The following is a 26,278-nucleotide window of genomic DNA, read 5'->3' as shown; positions in this document are numbered from 1 at the left end:
TAGGCATTTTTGTGATTTAAATGTTAGTTATTTCAAATTTTTGAAAATGTCAGTACTGCTGTTTGTAGTTGTTTTGGTTTGAAAGTAGTTTTGGAACCAGCTTTTTGAAAAATGTGGTATATGTCGTCTCCATTGATACATTGATTAAATAACAACACACAACTTCATTCTTATGAAAAATCTTTAAAGAACAATCAATTTGTGCCTGTTGATTTCACAAAGTAACTAAATTATTGGAATTGCTCAAGGCCATTGCATCATTGCATTTAATGTTGTATCATTTTCAGAAGTCTATCAAATGTCAACAATGAATGTTAAAATTCATTAGAAAAACAATTGTCTCGGTTTCAGTTAGTCCAGTTGTGCTTTATTTGTTAGTTAATATTTTTTTTGAATTGCAGGGGGTTAAACTGCTTATGTGGTTTAAAAAGTTTTTCTTGTTTTGTTCAGAAATTTGGAATAAAAAGTCAGTCGGTGCCTGGTAGAAGTTTTCAAAAAATGCCTCGAAAACACATTTGGTCTCCTTGGATACGTTGCTTGATATAAAATGTTAATGCTTGAAGATTAGGAAAAAAATGTAGATATATATTTCTCTAGTATTGTTACTAACTTACTAAATTGTTTAATTGGTATTTAAATTTATTATTGTGCAGTTTTATTTTTCTAAGAAAGAGGAGTTTTGAATAATTTGTTATTTACAAAATGCTGTCTTGGTCCATTGCATATTTGGAGCTGTAATATATTTACAAGCTGATAACATTTTCAATAAGAGTCAGCAATACTAATAGTTGTGTGGTGATTGGAAAACTTATTGCAGTTTGAGAGAATTATTTCAAGAGTATCCATTCTGTTGACATTCTTTGTCTCCATGGAAATGGTAATATTGAAAGGAGCATTTGGAGCAAATATGATTGTGTGAACATTCATCTGAGTTTATTGCTGGATTGTGTGCAGCTCTGATCTTCAGACTGATGTTATGAATTTACAGCAATACCTTCAGCCATAACTGACACATTTGAAGTGATATTAACATGTGATAATTAAACTTCGGGGCATGTGTACACACATCATGCACGCATAAAGGATGTGGATTATTATTTGTATTATTTTTGTCTGGATTATCTCTAGACAAAATATAGTGGCCATTTTAAGATTGAATATAGATTTCTAAAGCAGATAAACAGTTTTATTTTTGTAGGAGCCCCTTGTTACTGGAAACTCAGGAAAGGCTGTTTATTTAGATCCCCAGTCTTTAAACTCTGAGTTTTATAGACGTACAATTCTGCTGTTGGCTACATGTAGTAGTTTGAAGGAATTTATTCATACCGTAGGATTTACTGACTGGTTGTCAGAGTAGCTTTTACTGTGATTCTGAAAAGTTGTTGAGGTCAAAGGGATTTAATTTGATTAACCACTATTAACATTTTAGTCATTGAAAAATGCTAATGGAGACATATTTTTGAAACCTTTGGAATACTTTTAAAGTATTAAAGTTATGTAAGTAAGGGTTTAAGTTTAATAGTAATGAATGCAGCGTGTATTTTATTTTGGCTATTAAGAAAGATAAAACATATCTGTTCAGCAGCATCAAAGATTTGTGAGTATGGGTTGTTACAGAAGGGTAAACTGAGAAACTTGTTGAAGTGTTTTATTTTATTCACACTAAATGGTACAATCTAAGATTAAAGGTGTTTTATTAGCTATTAAAAACTCCTCAACACAGCCTACAGCTCTACAATTTATGTTGAAGAGTTTATGATTAAAGATGAACTATCAACAAGTCGAAATTTGGGCATGCCGTGGTGGCATAGGGGTTAGCACGACCCATATTTGGAGGCCTCAAGTCCTCTGTCGATTGTCGCGGGTTCGACTCCCGGACCCGACGATATTTGCCGCATGTCTTCCCCCCTCTCTTTCCCCTTTTCCTGTCAGCCTACTGTCATATAAGGGACACTAGAGCCCACAAAAGCCCCCTAGAGGGGTAAAAAAAAAAGTCAAAATTTGATTTGCTGTTTTTAATGATTGATTGGTACCAAAGTTTGTTTCTCTGAGTGGTGATTGTCCATACATGTTTGATCATTAGTTTTAATGTGTTCTTGTTTTTATGTAAAAATATGTTGTTGTTCTTTTTTTCTGTTTTGTTGTTACAAAAGATTAGCTTTATTTATTCTATTTTTTCACATTTCACTCCCCATCAGTTTCTGCAGACAAGGAAGAGGAGTCACGCTGGACTTCACCTCCAATCACAGTGAGTAGTACTACCAGCTCCAGTGAAGACGAGGTTGGTAATAACAGTACTAGCAGCTCCAGTTGCAGCTGTACTAGTAGCAGCAGCTGTACTAGCAGCTCCAGTGAAGATGAGGTTTTGCTTCTTGGGACCTCTCAACCTTACCAGGTGGGTTTGGAAGAGGACGCGGGTCATGTGACATCTGTGACTGGCATGAACAGAAAGAGGACAAATGGCAGTGATGCTGTAGAGGAGTCCCCCACCAAGAAGACAAGGCACAGTGTTGGTGAAGAGGATCCCGTTTTGTCATCCCCTTTCCTCAGTCCCTCACAAAACATGGCGCACGAGGATCCTGTTTGGTTATCCCCTGTCCTCAGTCCCTTATGTATAATGGCACATGAGGATCTTGATTGGCCATCCCCTGTCCTCAGTCCCTCACAATACATATTGCATGAGGATCCTTTTCTGTCCTCCACTGTCTTGAGTCCCTCACCATTGGATCTAATTTTGGAGGATCCAATTTTGCCACCCTCTGTCTTCAGTTCTTCACCAATTCCATTTGAAGATCACATTCTGTTATTCCCTGCCATCAGTCCCCCACAAAGGCTAGGTTTGGAAGAGGAACCGGGTCATGTGACATCTTCGACCTGCAGAAAGAGGACAAAGGACAGTGATGCTGAAGAGGAGCCCCCTGGCAAGAAGACTAGGCACAGTGTTGCTGAAGAGGATCCTTTTCTGTCATCACCTGTCATCAGTCCGTCACAATACATATTGCACGAGGATCCTTTTCTGTCGCCCACTGTCTTCAGTGCATCACCATTGGATGAAATTTTTGAGGATCCAATTTTGCCAATTTTGTGTCTTCAGTCCTTCACCTACATTGGCATTTGAAGATTCCATTCTGTCATTCCCTGTTCTTGGTCTCTCACCATCAGCACATGACAATGATTCAGGTTTGTCATCCCCTGAAGACTGTATCTGGGTGGAGTCTGAAGAGGACATAGAAGAGGAACCAATACCATCAACAGCTGGGATTGGACCAGATGGAATTAGAGTGAGAGAGAGTTTCAGACATTCGTGGTTTAGACCTCACTACGACTTGTCGAGTGACTCTGATTAGATTGGGATCATGAAAAACTGAAGACCTACCTGAGAAGTCCCATTAGGATATCATCATTTCTCTGTTGTTTTTGTTAAAGCCCATGGCTTTCTAGCAGGACCGAGGATGCCTTAGGTAGCGTCTTGCGCCAGGGCTTTTCTTTATCCCGCTGCTAGATTTTAGATGTTAAGGATTCTAGCAGGACCGAGGATGCCTTAGGTAGCGTCTTGCGCCAGGGCTTTTCTTTATCCCGCTGCTAGATTTTAGATGTTAAGGATTCTAGCAGGACCGAGGATGCCTTAGGTAGCGTCTTGCGCCACGGCTTTTCTTTATCCCGCTGCTAGATTTTTCATTTTAGATGTTAAGGATTCTGGCTGGACAGGCAATGCTGACTTTTTTTGCTGTTAATCAATGAATGACTAAATGCTGTAGGAGGCTAATTTAAATTTATGACAAACAAGACCACACTGCTGAACAAAAATCACTAAAATTAGTTGGACATGGCTGGTGCGTAAAAGATAAATGCTAAAAGGAATGAGACAACGCTACAGGATTAATACTAAATCTAAAACAATCTTGCTGGGTAAAAATCAAACCTCAAAACGATTAAGACAACACGGCTCGGGACACTGGAATCGATACAATTGAGAAATTAAACTCTTTAAAATTTAAATAACGTTTCTGACAGTTCTAAAACACAAATGGAGACACAATATAATCGGTTGAGCTCTGGTATAAACGGATTGAAACAGCGGTTTTAAAGTTATAACCATTCTGGTCTGGACATTATAAAATCCACACAGAGTGACACGAATTTACGTATGAAATAACAACGGCAGCGACAGTAACAACGGAAGTTAATTCAAATGTTCAAAGATGTCAAGAGGAAGAGAGAAATAGGCAGGACCTTTGGATCACGGATATGAACTGTTGATCCACGGATCAATCATTTGGTGGCTGGATTCCTAAACCTTCAAGTCCACATGTTAAAATGTCGTTGAGCAAAACATTTAAACTCGGGTGATAATGGTTGGTAATTCTGCTGGGTGTCAAACCTAAAATCTCTTAGGAATGAGAAGAGACAACGCTTTTCTTGACAAATTCATCTCTCTAAGGACGGAGACGACGCTTCTGCGGACAAATGAAATCTTTCAAGTAGTAAGAAATTAAAATCTTTTAGGACTAATATGATGTCATGGTGGACAAATTAAAATGTAGAGGAATTAAAACAACACGCGGAGTACAAATTAAAATCTTTAAGGATAAAAGAAAAAGACAGAGATAAATATTTGGTTAAGGCTTGGTCCAGTGACTTGGACCACCATAGACATATTCTGAGGACCACCAGGAGCTGCAGTCACCTTTCAGGTTAAGACAAAAGTAAGTATCAGTCCCAGACAGAGCAGCTGGCAGTGAGGCTGCTTCTTCCAAGATTCTCTCTGTGCTTCTGTCTCTGTTTTCTTCTCTACTCTCCCATGTTTCAGGGTGTAGTAGTGGTGCTTCCCCACACGGTGCTCTCTAATATAGTAAATTGTTCTCACCTGTTCCTCCATTAATCCACTCTCCCAGTTCTACTCTTTCAGGTTTTAGCTGCTCATCGCTGGATTCTTTCATCGTTGTCCATGTGGTTCCTGCTTGTAAGTTTTTGCATTCAACAACACATAATACTGCTGGCCTCCTGCTGGCATTGGCGACCATCAACTTTACTAAGTAAACATAGAAAGAAATTCACTATTACTAGAAAGTGTTCCTCCATATAGAGTTAAAATTTACATTAAGTGAGGAAAGTTTGCCTGATAATATTTTGTATTAGAGGCCAAATTAAAGCAGAAAGTCAATAAAAAATTAGAAGGCAGAATTTATGATTGAGGGATTTAATTAAGAGCTTTTATCCAGAGGGAAACTAGAGAACAGGATCGGAGGGAAGGAAATAGAGAGGATGTGGAGTAAAGATAAACTATTAATCTCATAAAACAAATAGTTTATGTGGCCATATTCATGTGTTGCAACACAGAAAGATCCCAAAAAGAGAATAGACTTTAAAAAATACTGACACTAGTTTCTGATGTTCTGATCATCCCAGGTTGGATCTCCTGAGCCTGGAATCTTCCACCTTCAACACCACCAGTCAGGTGGAGGAAGATAAGAGAACCCAGTTGGCGAAAAAAGTAAGAACATTTCTATCTACAAAACATAACGAAACATTTCAGATGGAGCTGCGTAGAGTTGAGCTGAAAGTTAGAAACTGGTTCTGTTTGCTGTCCATGATTATTTTCCTCTTTAACTCTTTTGTCTTTTCTCTTTTTTCATTTCTCCGTCAACTCATGTCACATGACTTGAGTTGACCAACAATTGAAGCAGAAGACCTGCTCCACCTGCTGTTCTACTGGTTGGAAGAGATTGTGGAACAGGTGAGGACATGATGATGACTTGATCTGATCAAAAAGTCTCCTTCAGTCATCTGTTATTTAGACTGAATGTGTGTCTGATTATGTGTTGATTCTCCAGCATCACTGAGACAAGACAACATCACTGGACCAATGAGGAGAGAGAAGACACAGGACTGAGGAGATGCCGAAAATCCTGCTGGAAATCCAGAGAATATGTTTCTTGATGCATCAGGGGGACAGCTGAGGACGGGGCACAGAATAAAGAGACAGAGATAATGTCAAGTAGGTCCTTCAATAACAAACCAAGCATTGCCATCGAATCTTGTGTTGAAAATTCACCTGTTTATGAGTCACAGACTGAATAATAAAGAATTTTAGAAACATTATAGAAAACCCAGAATCAGATTCTGCAGATCAATAATGTCTCTGATCATCCCAGGTTGGATCTCCTGAACCTGTAATCCTCCACCTTCAACACCACCAGTCAGGAGGAGGAAGATAAGAGAACCCAGTTGACAAAAAAAGTAAGAACATTTACTTTTACACAACCAAAAGTTTTCAACATGCATGGAGTTGAGGTCAATACTCAAATCTGATTCCTACTTTTTGCTGTACTTTCTCCTCACTGACCCTTTTGTTTTGTCTGATTTTTTTCATTGAGTCCTTTCATAACAGCAGAGCTTTGATGAGCTTTGTGCTGATGGAAGGAGGATCAGGAATAGAGCAGAGGACCTGCTGATCTACTGGTTATAGTAGATTTTATAAATGGTGAGGTCATGATTATGACTTGATCAGAAAGTCTGATTCAGTCATCTGTTATTTTGACAGAAATGAAGGAATGTGTGTCTGATCATGTGTTGGTTCACTAGCATGACTGAGACAAGTCAACATCACTGGACCAATGAGGAGAGAGAAGACACAGAGGACTGAGGAGACGCAGGAAATCCTGCTGGGAATCCAGAGAAGTTTCTTGATGCATCAGGGGGACAGCTGAGGACGGGACGCAGAATAAAGAGACAGAGATCATGTGAAGTAGGTCCTTCAATAACAAACTAACATTTGCCAACTATGTTAATTTAGTTACTATTTTGTTGCAGTTAAAACAAGCGAATGTAGGGTAAGAATCGACAGTAGCCAGAAGACAAATAATTAAGAAAACCCTGATTCAAGTTTCAGGAAAAATAAATAAATTTTGTAATACTACTTGTGCTAAACAAGAAACAAGATTAGAGATACTGTATTAATGTTTATGTGTGACTGTAAAACATCCATTTAATATCATGCTCTTTTTAGCATTATTAAAGTGATGGTTGTTCTAAATGTTTTCTAGATTCAAGGATGGCCTTTCAACCCTGGATGTCATTTATGCCTTGGAGCTTCATGCTTCTGTGTTCAGGCCCTTTATGTGCACAAGGGTGGAAAAGCTGACATCAGAAATGTTAGAGGAAATCTTTGAAGTTCAGCTCAGCTAAAAGGGCAGCACCAGACGACAAGAAGAAACCAGACTGCTAGGATTCTCCTTGAGACAGACCATACCTCACTTTCCTGTTCAAACACTGTCAAGATACCAAAGCCCAAGACATACGATCAGTTCCACAAAAACATGGACTTTGGGATACAAAACTCTTTGGACTTTATTAAGTTCAAATACAGAATCACAAAACACAAATGTGGATGTTGGCCTGTGAAGGCATTTGTTAACTTGTGAAACCTGTTCTGTTCAACCATCACTACCAACTGTTATGACTATTGTTGAAAACTGTTGTAATGCTTCATTGTATTTACATGTAAATATTAGAAATGAACATTTTTATGTCATCAAAAATGGTTGCAATAAAAAGTGACATACTATTAACACATGGCTGATTTTTGTTTTGTTTATTTTGACAAATTATTTTTGAAAGCTGCCAAACAGGCAACTAATTAACCAGATGTTAATTAAATAAATGAGAAAAACAACAACAAAAAAACCTTGTTGGGTAGGTGGTACATGACATCCGGTTTACCAGTGAGACTGTTGAACAGGTCTGATGGTATTTGTAGTCCATCTTTCCTTTCATCAATGTCACATTGCAGCAAGCCCATGAACACAAACCGCACTAGACACATCTGCTCATGACTGCCACCAAAGACGTGTCTCTGCTTCAGATCATCCAGAACTGGGACTAACAACAAACCAAAATTATAACAAATGATGGAAAATTTCATCAGGAAAGACAAACAGTCTAGAATAGAATCATTGGTTTCCATAAAATTGATACTTTCTTTAATTTGCTCTTCACCTTGTGCCAAGAACTTCACATTTTTCCCACAAGAAAAACAGAACACTTGAACTGTCCCCGGATTTTGACCACAGAAGTCACAAAACATGAAACATGGCCACCAAAAAAAAAAAAAAAAAAAAGGCACAGTTGAAACAGATATTTATACACCAAGAAAAAGATACAAATATCTCTCTGTGTCTGTATAGATAGATTCACATCTATCTATATGCCTGGTACGGTATGACCATAGGTCATCTCCTGCAAGCCAGTGGCTCCATTCTGGATCAGGCTCCTCCTCCTCCTCCTTAAAGCTGCAGTATACAACTTTTATTTAAAAAAAAAAAAAATGTTTTCAACATAGCTGGTGAAATTGTCAACATATCCTGTCTCAGTATAACATGAGACAGACAATCTGTGAAAAAATTCCAGCTCCTCTGATGCACCACTCCCGACCAAAAACAGGTCGGACGTTTTTGGTCAGAAGGCGGGTCTTTGTCCATCATCGTCATGTAAATGTGCTGATGGTGGAGAAACAACTCACCGTTACAGGTAAAACTATTCATCCACTGTCATCGGTGGCTATGCTAACTAGTCTTAACATTAATGACAGGCTGAAGCCCAGGAGAATGTAAGGGTGTGAACACAAACTTGATTGACAGCACTAAGACCTGCCTCCTGGCTCTGATTGGATGTTTCTAGTTTGAGGCAGAGGAATTTGATTTTTTTTTTTCTCAGACTATCTGTCTCATGTTTTAACAAATATGTAACAGATATTTTTTTTCATATAAACATTACATCCTACAGCTTTAAGTTTAGACTTTAAAAACAAATTGAATTCTTGCTCAGCTCAATCTCTCTGTCAGGAAACTTCACCTTTCTTTCTTTTTGCCAATATCTCCATAAACACTGTGTTGCTACAGATTATTATGTATATATTAAAACAAAGAGATATTACCTGAAATACATTTATGGATAAAGAAATAAATTGTCACTATTTAGTATCGTTGGATAAGAAAACATTTCCTTGGAAAAATCATAAAACAGCTGTACATGACAGTTGAAGACAGCCATTGTTAATTAGCTTGAATGATCGAAGCGTATTATAAGCATATATTCTGGAGTCAAAGTTTGAATGCTTTGAAGATAAAAATTTACTAGCGTGTCAATCGAGTTGGAAATGACATGTACTGTGATTTAATAGATCTGAATATCATTGTGGAAGATAACACTTCTGCAAAATATGGGGAAAAAACATTAAAGTCATAAAATTATTTTGTCATAAACTTATTATGACTAATGGTGTGGTTGGGTCATTTTTTTCATTTGGCCATTTTCAATAAGCAATAAAATTATTGTAGATAATTTGGTAGTAACACCTTAGTTTTTGCTCCTCTTTTTCATGTAGCTATTTTATTATTATCTGTTCCCTCATATTGAGGGACTAATACTGTTTCAGTCAGACTCATTCACCCCCTACACTGGAACACTGGATGTGCTCCTGAGAAGCTGCAGAGAAATAACTAGCCTACACCTCTAACATGTGGCCTGGAGCTGGACTTCCATGTTTTAGGTCAGTGTTAGTATATTTCCCCCTGGTTTATAATTCCCTTTGTTTCTAGTTTGTTTCCCTCCGCTGCTCATCATTCTCCTCTCCTAGCCGTTCCACATTCCCCTGATTAACTCACCTGCATTCAATGCCATTCTCTACTCAACTCATAATATAAGCTCCCTGGTTTTCATTGTCCGTTAGTGGTTCCTCCTGATATTCTGCCAGTATGCCATGCCCTGTTCTCCTTGTCCAGATACTTTGTTTAAACCAGGGGCCTCAAACTCCAGTCCTCGAGGGCCACAGTCCTGCAACTTTTAGATGTGCCTCTGCTGCACCACACCTGAATAGAATAATTAGGTCATTAGCAAGGCTCTGCAGAACTGATCTACACAAGAAGGAGGTAATTAAGCCATTTCATTCCAGCGTTTTGTACCTGTGGCACTTATAAAAACTGCAGGACTGCGGCCCTTGAAGACTGGAGTTTGAGATCCCTGGTTTAAACTATGAAACCTTTACTTTGTTCCTCCCGAGTTCCTTTTTGAATTTTGATTGTGATTTTATCTTATGCCACGCAAAGTAAATTTTAACTATGAAATAACTCTTTGAAGAATTAATGATCTTACAACATTTAATTTCCCTTTATGCTTAATAAAGTATTTTTGAATTGAATCGAATTGAAACTGAGAAGTTCATGTCAGCAGCAGACACAATCAATGGGAGAGAAATGAGCATGAGCAGCAGGTTAGACTCTTCAACCTCCTCCAGGATGCATGCAGGTTTCTCCACAGCAAGAGGCTGGGATGGAAGATTTTCTGTCTTTTTTTATCTTTTCAGATTTTTTTTCACTCCATGGGGGAGAGGGATTAATGCAGCGTCATATCTGGGATGGACAGGATGTCTCAGGTCAAGCAGGGAGGATGGAGGAATTAGCCGGGTGGAGGGGAAGTCACAAGATGAAGACTGGTCCTTATGCAGCTTTAGGATTTTTTTCTTATACTCTTACCTGTTCTTTGTTCGCGTTTGTCATGACCCTGGTGTGTGAGTATGTTTTAGTTGGATACTTTAATTCATATCAGTCAATCAAGTTTATTAGTATATCACATTCCAGCAACAAGACAGTTCAAAGTTCTTCACTGGTCTTTCTTGAGGCCATTGAAGTCTCACATGGTCAGATTTACCAATAGCTTCTTCTCCATTTGCCACACACTCCATCATCACCCCAAGCTTACACTCAGAGTTGTGTATGTTCTTCTTCCCAATTTTTGTTTAAATTTCTGTTATAGATATATTTTGTAATCAATGTATTTTGCAGTTACATTTTACATGTTAATGTTACATTTGGATTCATTTTATTTTCGTATTTGAAATACTAAAAACAAAAAACATTCTCACTCATAGAAACGAAATAAATGTTTCATATTTGCATAATTCTAAAGGAAAGAACCGTCATACCATCATATATTTCGACTCCAGGAGGCGCTGTTTTTTTTTCTTCACACCTTGGCTGGCTAAGGAATGTGTAAATTATAAGATTAGTTTTAGTCTGGACAACTGTTTATGACTTCTCCTTATTTTTCCACTGGACTGTAATGTTCCTTTCTTGTTTGTTTGTTTATATCTATAAAGTGGATAAATCAGAATGTCTTATCACAGTGGCGGGCCGTGCATTTCACACCTAGGCCTTCAGTAGTGCTCCGTCTGAATCAATCCAACCCTCAATAACTATTTTATGGCTATAATAAAACTTCTACAGCTGCGACACACATAAAAAAAGCATCAAAACTAACCTGATAAAATTGCAATATTATTTAGGAATATAGCAACATTTTACTCACCAAAAATCCTGATTATTTGTACACATCCTCCTTTCTTTCCTCAAGATTTCAATTACTCTGTTGTGCAGATTATCCTTGCGTTTCACTTCCATGAAGAAGTCCTTTTCTATCGCCATCGAAGCTAATGCTGAAAGTCGAGCCTGCCTTGTCCTATTTCTGGCATAAGTTTTAGTTAGTAGACTGAAAGTGGCGGACAAATCCTTTTCCCGGTTGTGACAGGCTTGCTAGCTTCGGAATTGGCCGACCTTGTTTAACAATGTCCAGCTTTTCTTGAAAAGTCCGTCTTGAAAATGGCTTTGACAGTAAATCTCCAACCAAATCCATTTCTTCTCCTCCTTCACCCATTGTGGGTTGACAAAACAGCTATTAAATCAACACAACAATATCTTTGCTTGTGCAGCTCGCTACAGATGCAGTTTGCTAGCTCTGGCTAGTACACTCTTTGACTATCCAATGAGAGCGTGTGAATACGCTGACGTTCTTCTTCTTCTTCTTCTTTAGATTTTAACGGCAGCTTGCATCCAATTATGTTGCACTACTGCCCTCTATTGACTCCTACCACCTACTCCTCAAAGACTCTTAAAAATCCCAGTGTTTTTTAAAAAACGAAAAATCTTCTTTTTCCCCTCAATACTATTCAGCTGATCGATCACCTTCTCAAATTTCAATTCCCTACTAACACCTAGTTCTGTTTTTAATAATCTTCTTTGACTTGCGTATTTCCTACATTTAATCAAAACATGTTCCACTGTTTCTATTTCATCACACCATCTACATAAACCAGTAAGGTGTTTCCCCATCTTAAAAAGAGTTCCGTTTAGGAAACTATGCCCAGTTCGTATTCTATTTATAATTATCTCTTCCCTCCTGTTTAATCCGCTGATCCTTTCTACATCTACTGTTTTTTGTATTCTAAATAAATGTCTTCCTTTTATTTCATTTACCCACCTATCTTCCCATATCTTCTTACTTTCTTTCCAAATTATACTTTTACCTTCAGATTTAGATAACTTTATTTGCATATCAATATCTTCTTTTTTAATTGTCTCCTTAGCCAGCCTGTCCGCTCTTTCATTCCCCATAATACCTACATGAGCAGGAGTCCAGAATAATACAACTTTTTTATTTTGTTCACATATCCTATGATGAACCGCCATAATCTCATATAAAATATTTTGATGATTTTTTGTACGTCCCTTTCCGATACTCATCAACGCAGATAGAGAGTCACTACAAACTATTATTTTATTCCTATCAGTTTCCTCCACCCATTCTAAAGCTACTAAAATAGCACCTAGTTCTACTGCGAATACACTCAAATAATCAGATGTTCTTTTTGAAATACTAATCTTTAATTCAGGAATCACTACAGCTATACTGGTTGCTTCACTTTTAGGGTCTTTCGACCCATCCGTATAAATTTGCAAATATTCATTATATTTATTCTGCAGTTGATTATAAAATTCTTGGCAAGTATCTAATGTTTTCCTTTTCCTAATATTTGTTAGTGTTCTGTCTACATTAATATATTTCCAAATCCATGTCGGTCTCAAAGGCCACAATACAGTTGGACTAAATTCCTTATAATATACATTAAAAATTTTCGCTCTATCATCCCCAACCCACCCAAAGCTATCAATTTGTTTCTTTCCTCTTTCCCAACACTCTCCTAATAATTTCTTAACTGGGTGATCTGCATTATGTCCTTTTAAACTTATCCAATAATTGACCATTAGCTGCTGTCTTCTAATGCATAATGGCATTTCTCCTGACTCTACTTGTAATGCACATATTGATGTTGATTTAACTGCCCCTAAACATATTCTCAGTGCTCTGGCTTGAATAACATCTAACTTTTTTAACCTAGTTTTAGCTGCTGATCCATACACCACACTCCCATAATCTATTCTTGATCTAATTAGAGACACATATATATTTCTAAGGGAATCTAAATTTGCACCCCATGTCAACCCAGCTAAACACCTCATAATGTTTAGAACCTTTTTATTCTTCTCCATAATATGTTCTATATGATTTCCCCAAGTTAGTTTCTTATCAAAAACTACTCCCAAAAAACGAAACCAATCAACCCTTTCTAACTCTTTCCCATATAAACACAACTTTTTATCAACCCCTATTTTTTTATTTGTGAAAAACATTACTTTTGTCTTTTCAATTGAAAATTTAAAACCCCACTTTACTCCCCACTTACTCACTTTATCTATACCTTATACGCTGACGTTTCCGTGAATACGCCTGCTAGAGGGCCTTGGTGTCGCCAACTCAAAATCTGATTGGTTGAAGCAACAGTTTGATCGACATTTATTTTATGCTACAAGGCAGATTTCTTTGACCTTGGCAACAAGTAGCGGCTGAAATGTGATTGGTTAAATGCTTAAATATGAAAATACACGTCTGGAAGCAGCGCAGCCAGGGGGCTAGCAATGAAAGGAAGCGGACAGACCATTTGGAATTATTTAATACGTATTCATGGACAAAATATAATTTACATCAGTCTGTGATTCAGATATTTTTAGGCCAGCAGAGAAGGCTTTGCAGGCCCTGACGGCCCACCACCTTCTTATCATCCATACCTACAGACGTTTTTTGTAATCAGTATAACTTTAAATAATAATATTTAAAGTAAGCTTCATTAACATGCATCCCAGCAGTGTTTTTGCATAGCTAGTATAAGTACAGGGTATAGGTTGGAGTCACAGCTGATGGTCAGGATGATTATCTTTCTCACAGCAAACGCACGTGTCCCTTAGTATATTAGTATTTATATTTGTATAATTCTAAATGACGGTTTATTAGACAGCAATGGGTAAATTGTTCAAAAGGTTGCTTTCCTTCACTCTGTGGTAGCCTGCCTGATAACTTTCTCAGGATACGGCAAACCAGATATGTCACATGGGACGTTCCTGTCAAGATGTTTGACGGAAACAGCGCGTCCTTTAGTCAGAATATATAATTATTGTAGAATGCGGTGCCTGTCTTGAAATATGCAAAAGTTTGTACATTTCTATTTCTCAAAGATTTAGTGTCTTTAATATATTACATTTGTAAATAAATAAATAAATAAATGTGAGTTTTTCTTTTTTCCGTCGTTCGTCAACAAATTGAACAACGGCGAAAATTTGAAATGAAGGTTTTTTATTTTGAATAAATACTTTATTCTTTATTTTTAATTATTATTATTTATCTCTGAATCCGATGAGACGATCTAATTTCCTAAACTTACACGGGCATTTGAAGCAATTTTTCTATTTGATTGTCAATACAGCTGTGTAGTTCTTGGAACTGACCGCAAGATGGAGCCGAAACTTAAACTAGCCACTGCGTCCTGCCCCTCCACCTCCACCTCGGCCAGTCTCACTCATATGCTGACCGGTGTGGCCCAGGCACAGAGGCTGGGCGAAACGGGGAGCAAAGGGTTATCAAAGTTAAACGCCCGGCTAGACGAGTGTTTAAAATAGGAAATGTCTTCGCAGGTGAATTAACCAATCAGAGAATAAAACACCTTACACTCATCCAATCACAGCCTACTTCCTGCAATACGGACGTTATCCAAAGATGGCTGCTGCAGTAACAGTGAAGGAGAAAAGTCCATTAGTGTTTGAGAGAACAAAATAACTTTGGAAGGATATCAACAGCTGCTTAAAAGACACATAAGGTGAGTCCGCACAGAAAAATGTTGTACGCGGATCCAATTCATTTATACACAGCAAATTACGTAGGTGTAGTTGCTGATGGGTCGACGCCTGTCTGCAGCATCTGTTGACAAGAAGGAACAAATATGTCTTCAGTCGTGTTATTAATTTAATCGGTGTGTATTAGAGAACATGTCCAAAAAGCAAAGCTTCGGCTCTGGTTTCTCGCTAGCTGTTGTTAGAGCCGCTTTAGATCGCTTTCAGTCGACAGTTCGAGAATATTGTTCATTTGGTCCAACGTTGTAAACTGAAGGCTATATTTTAACTGTATTAAATATACAAATGATTTCTGATTGAGCAGACATTCAAACTGTTGCGTCGTTACATTTTTACACTCGTAAGGTTCTTGGACGCAGAATAATCCTCATTATCCACCAGTTATTGGTTCAATGTAAATGATTTCTGACCACATTCATCGTGGGCATCAATGTCATTGATTTGAACTTTAACTGAATCGTTCTTTTGTCAATGTGAAAGAATTTGGTAAGAAACATACAAACAAAATAGCTTGAAATTGTTGATACATACAGGATAAAATACACACAGCTGAACTCAAAGTATTTATACTTTGAGTATTCATAATTGTAATCATCTGGTGATTATGGAACACCTACAACAAATCCAGACTCGTGCACCTTATGTTTTTGATCAACTTTGTCAATAATAATAAAAATTTCACATTTGTGAACGGTTCATATAAATCATTAGAAGCCCCATGTTTTCTAGACATTCTGTGTCCATGATGAGGGTGTGTAAACTTCTGACCACAACTGTTACTAATGGTCTTAGTCTTATGGTTACACAGTTCAATAACTGACTAATAATTCCAGAAATTGATTCTAGAAAAATGTGAGATTGTGACTTGGTGAATGCGTAGAAACCCTGTATCAGATGGAACTCATTGGTTTTCCTTTATGTTTTCATCTCTCCATCATGCAAATGATTCTAATGTTGCTGACATAAATATAATTATAATACCATCTTTATAGCTAGGAGCTGTAACATTCACAAGCCACAGTGAAAATGTGCAATTTACCAATTGATACCTTAAAAAATTATGAAATTGTCCTCTCTATGCTCTTTAAATGTTCTTCCTCACACTTTAGTTTATTATATTCAGTCTCTCTGTGGTGAGGACAAGCCATAGACTCTAACACACAGTGATGCAAAAGTTATGCTTTCTCAGTTTCAACTTAACTGTTTATATCATAAGTTGATATGTTATATAGTATACAGAAGCTGCTGATAAACATTTACTGATTGACTTCATGGGTGTTGTTGGGGGGTTTTTCCCTGGTGTTTTGGTTATTGAAGCAAGGAGAAACTACGATGCCCAAGGTGGTTTGGAAAAAGTGATTCAGTATTTGAGATGCAGTATCAGAATTCTAAAGGAGCCTGATGGACAGGAACACAGAGGTTTCTGCAGCATTCGCTCCTCCAGTCGTTGACTCCACAATCCCTAAAACATCCCCCTCCTTCACTTTTTGTCATATGTAAATGTTTTGGATTTTAGCATGAGCCTGAGCTAGCCTGAGTGAACGTAGTTTTCAAACCATAACAATAAGTAAAACCTATTTAGGATCATATCACTACATCTCAATCACATTTAAGCCTACACTTTGACTAGGCCACTAGAAAGCCTTCATTTTATTTCTTTTAGAAAATTCTGGTGCAATTCAGATCATTGTCCTGCTGCTTAAACCAAGTGAGACTGAGTTTGAAGTCAGAAAAGGACAGTTGGTTCTTCTTCTTCAGGAGTTTTTGATGGTGAACAGACTTTCTGGTAAATTAGTCGTCCAGGAACTACCACACTGACACACACTAGAACATTGACACACACCTTCCATTCCTTCTGTCCACAGAATGGTTAGAAGGTCGGGAACCACTGATTTAACCAACCTGACTTTCAGAGAGAACCAGACAGTCGGCCATCTTTGAAGTGAACATTTTCAGTCCTAAATAATTCTTCTCATTTGGACGGCCTGTTTGATTTTCAGATGGTTCTGTCTCTCAGCTCTACAGTCTGCCTCTCCTCCTCTGTGACTGAGCATCATCAGCTGTTTGTCAGAACATGCTGCTGACTCAGTGGAGCTAGCTTTTTGTTCCACACAGAGCTGCTTATGTCAGTGGATCAGGTGGCTGTGGCTTCTGCACCTACATCTCATTTTCTCTTCAGCTGTAATGCTAACACGGGCTGGTCCTATTGCACTTTCACTAAAAAGGAAAATTCATACATAACAGTGAAAAAAAAAAATAGGACTCCTCATTTAAATATTTAGTTCTACCAAAATGAGAATTATAGGGAAACACAAAAAAGATAATTGCCTTGGAACTGAGTTTGGCCCCTGAGATCTGGTGTTACCAGCTTTATTAGAAACAACCAGATGTGTGAGAAGTTCTTGCATGTTGAGTCTGTTTCAATAAGATCAAATTCTGGGCTTTGACTAGGCCCAGAACGTTTTAATTTCTTAATTGTCAACCAGTTCTCGGTGAAATTATTGGCATGTTTTAGGTTAAAAAAAAGAAACAAAATGCAACTCCTAGTCCTGGGAATTAGGAATAAATTCAAAATGCTCAAGGATTTTAAAATGTGTTTAATTTGTACGTCTTTGCCTATTTGTGAGTTTACTTCATATTGCATTACATGTCCACTCGACCACCAAATGGCTTTTGAATAGTTCTTTGATTTTTTTATTTATTTAAGAAAAAGGCCAGGCAGCTAAGCTAACCTAATACTGGTCATTTAAGTTCCAGAATTTTAGGCACAAACCTATTTTTGTTTTAACTGATAGAATTTGATACAGTATGGAACCTTGTAGAATTGTTTTATACAAATGTTTTATTTTTTTTTACACACTGTTTCTCTTGTCAGTCCCATAATTTAAACTGACTTGAAAAATGTGTGTCTGAATTAAAAATAGTTTCTGAACTGAATTGAATCAGATAGCTAGAAATAAAAGACGTGTTTGTGCTTTAATGCGTTTGCATTATCTCTGTTCAGCTCTTTGGTCAGCTGCGCTATTTTGAGTGCTTATAAAAACTTTTCCTGACCAGACTGCCGGTGTTCATTCTCACTTCAACAGTCGGTGTCAAAAACCAGAGCCCATCTCCTGGTGGTAACCTGCAGGTGTTGCTGCGCTTTCCTGTCACTCTGGCAGAGGACGGTTTCCAGGTGGGAACTCCCAGCAGCACCACCCTGCCTCCGCCTGCTTTTCCTCGCCTCTGCATATGAGTGACCTGAAGGCTTCGGGAAGAAACGGCCCCGCTGTGGGCTCCCCACGTCTGGACGCGCTGCGGTGGCACTGAAGGCCTCTTGCCAGGCGTCGATGACAGCTTGAGAAGCAGAGCATGTGGAGTGGTCGGGATCGGCATGGCGACGCAGGACAAGAAGCAGGTGAGTTTTGTTGCTGAATGTTGCTCAGGTTGTTTCCTGTAAAGGTGCAGGCTTTCTAGAGCGTAGAACTCCGAAACAAGAATCTGCAGCACGCATACATGCACCGTTACACCTCTAGTGAGAACCTGTCGTTGCCTGTTTTGATTTGATCTTATAATACTTTATTAAATGGATAGAAATGAAAATAAATGAATAACTATTTAAAATCTCAGAGACAAATCAGTGACATTTATGTTTAGTAGAGCAGCACAATAAATCGTGAATACATCGTCACCTCGGTGTCAGTGTGTACAATAGTCATATCACACAGGGCTGCTTGGAATGCAGTAATTGTTGGTTAATGTATTTTACAAGTTCTGAAGTTGTATAACACAATATTTAGCCAGTAGGACAGAGGCTAACGGCAGCCAGAGCTCACACTGGGGTCACAAAGCAGGAAGCACAGATCATAAAGACAGTAAAGAAGAAAACAGGCATTTATCGTACCTGATATTTATCAATATTATCACCATCTGAAGATTTTTTTACACTGCAGCCCTGACCCTTAGTGATGATGTTAGTGTTAAACTGGTTGGTCCTCTGGATTTGAAGCAGATTTTGTTTCTGGAGTAGCATCACAATATACGGCTTTCATATCAGTCCTAATTATTGATTGGTTTTTTCGGGGGTAATGTGGCCTTTTCTGTTTTAACCACAGTTTCCTCTTGAGCTGTTGTGCATGAACTACTACTGTGCACGTTACTTAAGAGGTTGTTGCTAGGTAACCAAAGAGTGAGTTGATGAACTTTCTTATCTGGCCATGAGAGGTTGAGAGGCAAAAGCCTTTCCTCTGCCTCCATCCCCCAGAATGCTGTGCGGTCCTGACCAGAGAATGCCTTTTGGGGCCGCGGCCCCCAGTTTGAGAAACCCTGTTCTATTAGAAGTATTTTCTATTGATAGAGTGGCAAAAAGATTTCAGGTGGAGCTTCTGCAGCCTCCACTGCTCTCCCAGCCTCAGAGCAAGGAGAACTGCTTATTAACCACTGTTGTTGATGTTTACTATTGTCACATACTCTGAGTTAGACTTATATGGTTTGGTTAACAAGTGTTGAAGGCAGGAACAGAAAATGCTCAGCAGGATATGCTTTACTGTACATTTCTCTTTAAAGGCAGATTTACTTCATATTTCCTCCACTGTCTAGTTAAAGAGAAATGATCTGTTAGCATGTAGTCAGGGTCAGGAGCTGCTTTGCCTCTGTTGGTCCTCCGGTCTGCTTCATGTATCCATGGAGGATTTTTGTTGATTCTTAGTTTCTCTGGGAAAGTTATTTCTGTCTTGGCTGCATAGGATGTTGGTCCTTTAATCTGAACTCAGGTTCAAGGGAATTGTCATATTTGGTAATGTGTGCGTGTGTGTGCGCACTGGCGTGTGTGTGTGTGGGTGTGCGTGCATGTGTGTGTGTGTGTCAGTGGGGTGACAGATGGGAAATGTAGTTTCTCCCTGATGTGACTAACCAGGGTTTCTGTGCAATCTGGAAAAGTCTGTAATGTTCCAGGTCTGGGTAGGGAAAATGGAAAAGTATTTATAATTTCAGATTTGTTTTCCTTGTCCATTGTCTTATCCAACCCCCCAAACCAAGTGACTCTAAGAAAATAATGCACATAATGGCACTGTGTTTATTTGAATTAAAGAAATAAACAAATGTCATTATTAATTCAAATTTAACTGCAAACAGCATAAATATGGAGTGTGTGGAGTGATTTTTAGCAACACATGAGGATATTGATGAAACTAATTTCCCAGTCTTTTCTTTCTCTGCATCATTAAAGTGTCTCCATTTTCTGTCAGCTTTTGTATTTCAGCAACTAAAAATAGAAGTGCAGTGTGTATTAAAGACTGAAGACGTGTTGAGTGCCACATGTTCGAATTCATTTCGATAAATGAATTTGAGTCTGGCACTCAATATATGATGCTAAACTAAATATTACATCCAAGCAGTACCTTCCATTTATTTGATGGTATTGCTAACTGTGATATTGTGATTATGTTTGACTTGATGTGTTTTCAGGCTCTAATTTTATCCTCATACTGCGTCTTACTGTTCTGATTTTAATCTGTAGCTGGAACAGAAACAACATGCCCAGTTCTCTGTGTCTTTGTGAAATGGCTTCATTTTCCACAGACCTACATAATGACCTGAACACACATGCAGGTAAATCATGACTCATCCAGGATCAGGTCAGGGCTTCATCTGCTGACTAGACATTTCAGTTACTGACTGCTTGGCTGGTGCATCACAACATCTTCGATTTTTCCATGGACAGAAACAGAAAGCTCTGCAAGATGGTGCTGTTTTTGATAGTAAATATTAAAGCTGAAATAATAAATCACGTTAAGAGTGATCAATAGACTATTGAAAGAGTTGCCAACTAATTTAGTAATTCATTAATTGCTTATAAGGACTCAAAGAATACCATTTTGTTGAAAGAACACACTCTGAGCAGTAATTAAGCCAAAACTGTACAAAAATATGCATTTTGTATTTAGAAATAAAACACCTTCTTTGTCTGTGAATCTGCTCTACTGAAAACATCCCAGGTGTCAGTTTTAGCTTCACCTGGTTCACAGTCAGTAAACACATCAATAAATCTCCTCCTAAGCATGATTTGCTTTTCTGTTATTCATCGGTTAATCCCAGAAATAATCACCAGATCTGCCCAACACTATGGCTGTTAAGTCGAGCAGAAAGGCTGAACTTTTCACATGTTGATGTCATAATATTTATTTTTTTAGCTGCAGATTCATTTTTTGCCAAATGATCAAGTGTTCACTGAAGGAATGCTGCTATTGCATTCTGGGCAATATAATATTATCTTCTTATTTAAAAGAGGATTTCGATTTTTTGTTTATTGCATAAAAATGACTTCAGTTGTCAAAAGAAAACTCTGCAGAATGTGTCAATTTGTTTATCTGATTGCCAGAATAATCAATAGAACAACAGGGCAGGCAGAGCATTATTTATCCTGATAAACTTAAAATGCCAGTGAAGCAGGAATAACCTGTATCGAGAAAAAAAAACTGTTGCATTTAAACAACCTTTAAAAATCATGCTGATAAATACGTTGCCTTTGGTCTTGTTATGGTGTGTGTGAGCTGCTGCTCCTGTTGTGTTGGCAGGAGGCAGATGGTGTGACTCGTGGCCTTTCCACCAGCCAGGCTCTGGTGAAGCTCCGGGACCAGCTGAGCAGCCTGCTGGAGCAGCACCAGAGAGACACACGGAGACGGGTTTCTTGGCTGGTATGATCACACTCATGGGCAAAAAGGGTTTCAAACTCAATAAAGAAAAAAACATGGAAAAACATCAGTCTGAGCATTTTTTTATCCAACTGTTAAAACACAACACATGCTGGCAGATGTTTTAGGTTTTATCTTTTCCAACTTTTCTAGTAGCAAACAGTTTCCATCCATTAAGTGCAAACTGGTTGTTCTGATGTTTGTACTGTTTTAGTCGAGGTTTGTAGCTCTGTGTCACAAACAGAATTTTGTGTTTACTTTCTTTTTGTTTCGAATTCTTTTAATAGGAACAATGGCAAAATAGCTTCATTTACCATGGCAACCGACAATCCTGTCTCCACTGGCCAGGCGGGGCTCTGACTCTTCTGGTGGTGGTGGGACTCCTCTGCTGCCATGGCAGCCAGCCGAAGGGCAGGTAGCCGAACTCTGTTTAGCTCAACTATCCTGTCATGGACTATGAATGTAAAACGGATTTATAACACGTAAAGTAAAAGCACAATAATTAATGTGAACATTTCAAATCAACACTACCTTAAACTCAAGTGGCTCCACTCAAAACATTCACAGACCTACTCACTCTTGTTGTCATACTGTAGATCTGGTGCTCACATATATAATGTCACTAAAGTAGATCTTTATCAGACAATACTGTTAATGAATCTGTTCCTTTTTTAACTTCCACTCTACCTTAGAAAACCAATTTAATCTCTAGCCTATCACAAATTGAAGCTCCGTTCTTGTTCATAGTGCTACTTCCTCATTGTGTGTGGCATTAGCCAATGTAGCTTCGTTGAAAAAGAAGGAGGTTGGTTGTTGCTACTTTCTCATCCAGGATTAGTGAATTCTGCAAGTCACTGACTTGATCTAATCTGTTACTTAGATGTAACTTTTTTAAGCAATTATAAGAAGAAACTGAACATGTCTGCATTGTTTAAAAGTTATAATGAACTTTGAATCTGTTTCTATGATTGAATTACACTGACTGTGCATTTGTGAATACAAATACATTTTTGTTCTTTTCCAAAGAGTCTTGAGGTAACATCCGTTATGAATTGGGATTATATAAATGAAATGTGTCTTTTGTTCCCAGCTCTGGTATAGAGATGGTGAATTCTGCAGCCCTGCTCCTTCTCTTCCTGTTAAACCTGCTTCTGGTCGGACGCCAGGAGAGACTCAACAAAACCGAGATGGTCCGGCGCCTCAGACGCATCATCGCACAGCTCAATGGTGAGTTGGGATATGACAAGAAAATGCCTAGGTTTTCTCATAAGGGTCAAAGGTGGAACATGTGTGATTGTTTTATTGTGATCACTACAGAGCAATTAGTGTATTATTATTATTATTTCTCTGGCCTGTTCTGATACTTCCCCTCTATTTTGGTGTTTCTTTAATCCAGATTATCTGTCAGGGTGTGTGGCTGAAATTCAGTGGCCTTCTTCTCTTTACCCTGACCTCTACACGCCCTCGTCTCCATCATGGTCACTTCACTGGACCTACCGGGATTCCCAGCTGGTTAACCTCCCCGTCAGTCTGCTGGTGGAAGGAGACATCATTGCACTACGACCTGGCCAGCAGGCGTTTGCATCTCTCAGGGGCGTCAAGGTCAGGCTGTAGTGACTTGCAAGCCACAATATTTGATTTGCAAATATTAAATATACAAGATCTTTGCAGACATTCAATGAAACCTTGAAATAAAGCGATTAGAAATCCCCTTCCATCCATCCTCTGTTTTCTGTTTGTCTGAAATCGGATCACAGGGGCAACAGGCCCAGGGGGTGTGGGCTGGGGGCCAGAGGGATTATGTAGCATCTGCAGGAAGTTCTGGGTGTTCCCCAGGGGAAAGAGGCCCACAAGGCAGAGTGATGAGATGCTCTGTTGTTCTCAACTGAGGAGCAGTGACTCGACTTCAAGCCTTCGAGATTATGACTTTCCTCAATCTTGCCTCTAATTGTGAGCACAGATGCTTGTAGCTACAGTCTTGTTCTTTCTGTAACAATCCGTACCCCATCACCATAGTTGATAGACAAAATATAGATGTACCAGTTAATCAGGAGCTTTGCTTTCTAGCTCAGCTTTTTTTACAACAGAACGAGCGCCGTCCAGGTCCTTCACCTCAGACCCGGATGGAGCACTCCACCCTTTACTGGTCTGGTACCATATGACCTCATGCAGACCACTTCGCACTCTGCTGCAAACCGATCCAATGCGCCTGACAGAACCTTAAAATCTACAAAAACAAATAAAACCCTGAGATTCCCAAACCGCCCCCTTCCCACCGATGCATCAACACCACAAACAAGATGAGTGACGTAAAGCAGTCCTGACGGAGGCCAACCTGCGCAGCGTTTAGCTCAAACTGGGGCCTAGAAAGTGGACCCAGCTTGTGCTTCGTAATACAAAGACAAGATGGCTCTTACAGACATCCCTTGCAACCCAAACTGCAAAATGCCTTGATGACTTGGACAACCCTTAAGATCCACAAACCGCATGTCAACTGGAGAGCCAAAACTCTCCCATCCCTGTTCTGATGCTCTGATAATTGTCTTTCCTACATCTAGAGGAATTACTTGCTAGAAATGTTGCCACATGATTGGCTAATGGAAGAGGTGTGCTTATTAAAGCAGGTGTGGGATTGGGGTTAGAAGTGGGAACTGGGAATGGCGTTGAGCTCTATCTTTGTTTCTTTCTCAGGATGATGAGCACATAGTGTTGGAACCAGGAGATTTATTCCCACCGTTATCACCTCCCCCTTCGCCTCGGACTGAGAAGAGGGGGCCCCAGAGCCCCCAGCAACACCGCCTCTTCAGAGTGGTTCGGACCCCGGTGCTGGAGCCGGTCAGGTAGGGAGCTGGATCATATTTAGTTAGGTGGTTGGATCATCTTCATTGTTCTGGGATCAGTTGCTCTGCCACTATAACAATCCCAGTCACTGATAACGTTTTACAAAAATGGAAGTTTGATTTAAATCAACAGGAACGCTTTGGAGCTGGCCCTGTCCCGGCCCATCACGGTGCTGGATAATGAGAGGTTTACTGTTCAGTCCATCATCACGAAGCTCGTCTGTCCTGTTGTGCTGGTGAGCTGGAATCTTCTACACATTCAGTGGACCTGGAAGAGCAGAAGGAAACATTTGTCTGGTCCTTCCCGCAGGTGGCGTTCCTGGTGGTGAACACAATTCGCTTTTTCTGGCAGGCCCCCAGCATCACTCCTCCCTGCTACAACTTCCTTCAGCTCCAGGTGAGACGACGTTTAGCACCAAGTACTGCCCAGCCCTACCAAGTTTCATGTATGGCCTCCTAATGCTGTATAACCCATTGATTTTGTCAACGCTGCTCTGTCTTTCAACTAGAAAAAGTTTAACAGGGATTTTGCAGATGGCAGATCTCCATGTAGAGCTTTAACCTGCATGAGGGGAAGAAATTAGAGCGATCACTGTTTGTAACGATCACTGATACTGGCAGGAATAAAACCCGAGAGACAAGTCCCGAACTAACTTAAACCGCTGTAGCTGCAACTCATCATTTCTATAATCTATAAATGGTCCATAGAGGTTTGTTTTTCTCTGAATGAAGGAATTACTTCCCTGTTTCTCCGCATTTGGCTGTTGACAGACATCAGTGACTTAGAATCTGTTACAGTAAAAGTTGACTGCAAATAATGGCAGTGGACTATTTTAAATGATAATGTTGAACAAATTCAACCAACTCTCCTTCCACTAACCCCCATCCAATAGTTCCAGCTAAATTAAAAATATTCTGACCAGAGCCTATTTCAGGACCAAATTTCTACCCTGCTGATCTGTTTTTGACCTGATAAATGTGGGGCGTTAAGAATGGACCAAGAAAACTCCCCTGGTTCCTGGGAACTACCCAGGAATGTTCATCATTTGCTGTGAACAGTTCAGATTAATGACAGGATGAGTAGACTGAGGTGTCAGTGTGTTGTTGTGCTGTAGCTCATGGCTGTGCTGCCCATCCTGCCGCTGCTCTTCCCTGTCATGTGGGTCCTGGTAAATGCCTTTGGAGAGGCCAGAGTCCTGTCTGAGTTCAGTCGCGCATCTCCAGCTGGCTTGGTAGGACACACACACGCACACACACCCACACACATATGCGCACATACACGCACTGAAATATTAAATACTGTTACAGTTAGCCCCAAAGTATCCATAGTCCTGGCTAAAGTGACCAACAATGTTTTTTCTGACTAGAAGTAATATTGATGTTTTGGAGCGATCCAGCCACAGTCCAGTACTGAACCTGTGGATGAACAGGGTTTCCCCCAGAAAACTTCCTAAGCCAGGTCCACCAGCAGGCCACTGTGTTTTTATGTTTAAAAATGTCAAGTCGACAGGAAATGGAAAAGAAATATGACATTTCAGTAACAACGTTGATAGAAGACATTGTTGACGATACTTAAACGACAAAAAAATATGATTAAATGAAATATAAGGCACTGACAGTGTGACTGGTGCACACCTGGCTTCCTGCCCTGTTCAGTGCATCAACTACAAACCTTTCTTTCAGGAATTACTCC

General features: G+C 39.2%; 1 protein-coding gene across 3 annotated transcripts in view; it reads left to right on the top strand.

The window, feature by feature from the left end:
* The first annotated feature begins 14,827 nt into the window (after window positions 1-14,827).
* Window positions 14,828-26,278, top strand: part of tmem94 (transmembrane protein 94) — a 29,433-nt gene continuing 17,982 nt past the window's right edge. Inside the window, exons 1-10 of one of the 3 annotated variants that reach the window (XM_032574393.1) lie at window positions 14,828-15,040; window positions 18,161-18,471; window positions 21,629-21,748; window positions 22,033-22,160; window positions 22,836-22,972; window positions 23,142-23,347; window positions 24,437-24,585; window positions 24,719-24,821; window positions 24,896-24,982; window positions 25,701-25,817. In XM_032574393.1, the coding sequence (XP_032430284.1) occupies window positions 18,448-18,471; window positions 21,629-21,748; window positions 22,033-22,160; window positions 22,836-22,972; window positions 23,142-23,347; window positions 24,437-24,585; window positions 24,719-24,821; window positions 24,896-24,982; window positions 25,701-25,817 (1,071 nt within the window). In that variant the 5' untranslated portion in view covers window positions 14,828-15,040; window positions 18,161-18,447. The remainder of the gene's footprint in view (window positions 15,041-18,160; window positions 18,472-21,628; window positions 21,749-22,032; window positions 22,161-22,835; window positions 22,973-23,141; window positions 23,348-24,436; window positions 24,586-24,718; window positions 24,822-24,895; window positions 24,983-25,700; window positions 25,818-26,278) is intronic. The other 2 variants (XM_032574390.1, XM_032574391.1) reach the window with 2 other exon arrangements.

Source organism: Xiphophorus hellerii, chromosome 10, assembly GCF_003331165.1.
Source record: "Xiphophorus hellerii strain 12219 chromosome 10, Xiphophorus_hellerii-4.1, whole genome shotgun sequence".
Taxonomy (NCBI): domain Eukaryota; kingdom Metazoa; phylum Chordata; class Actinopteri; order Cyprinodontiformes; family Poeciliidae; genus Xiphophorus; species Xiphophorus hellerii.
This window is presented reverse-complemented; position numbering and strand designations above follow the sequence as displayed.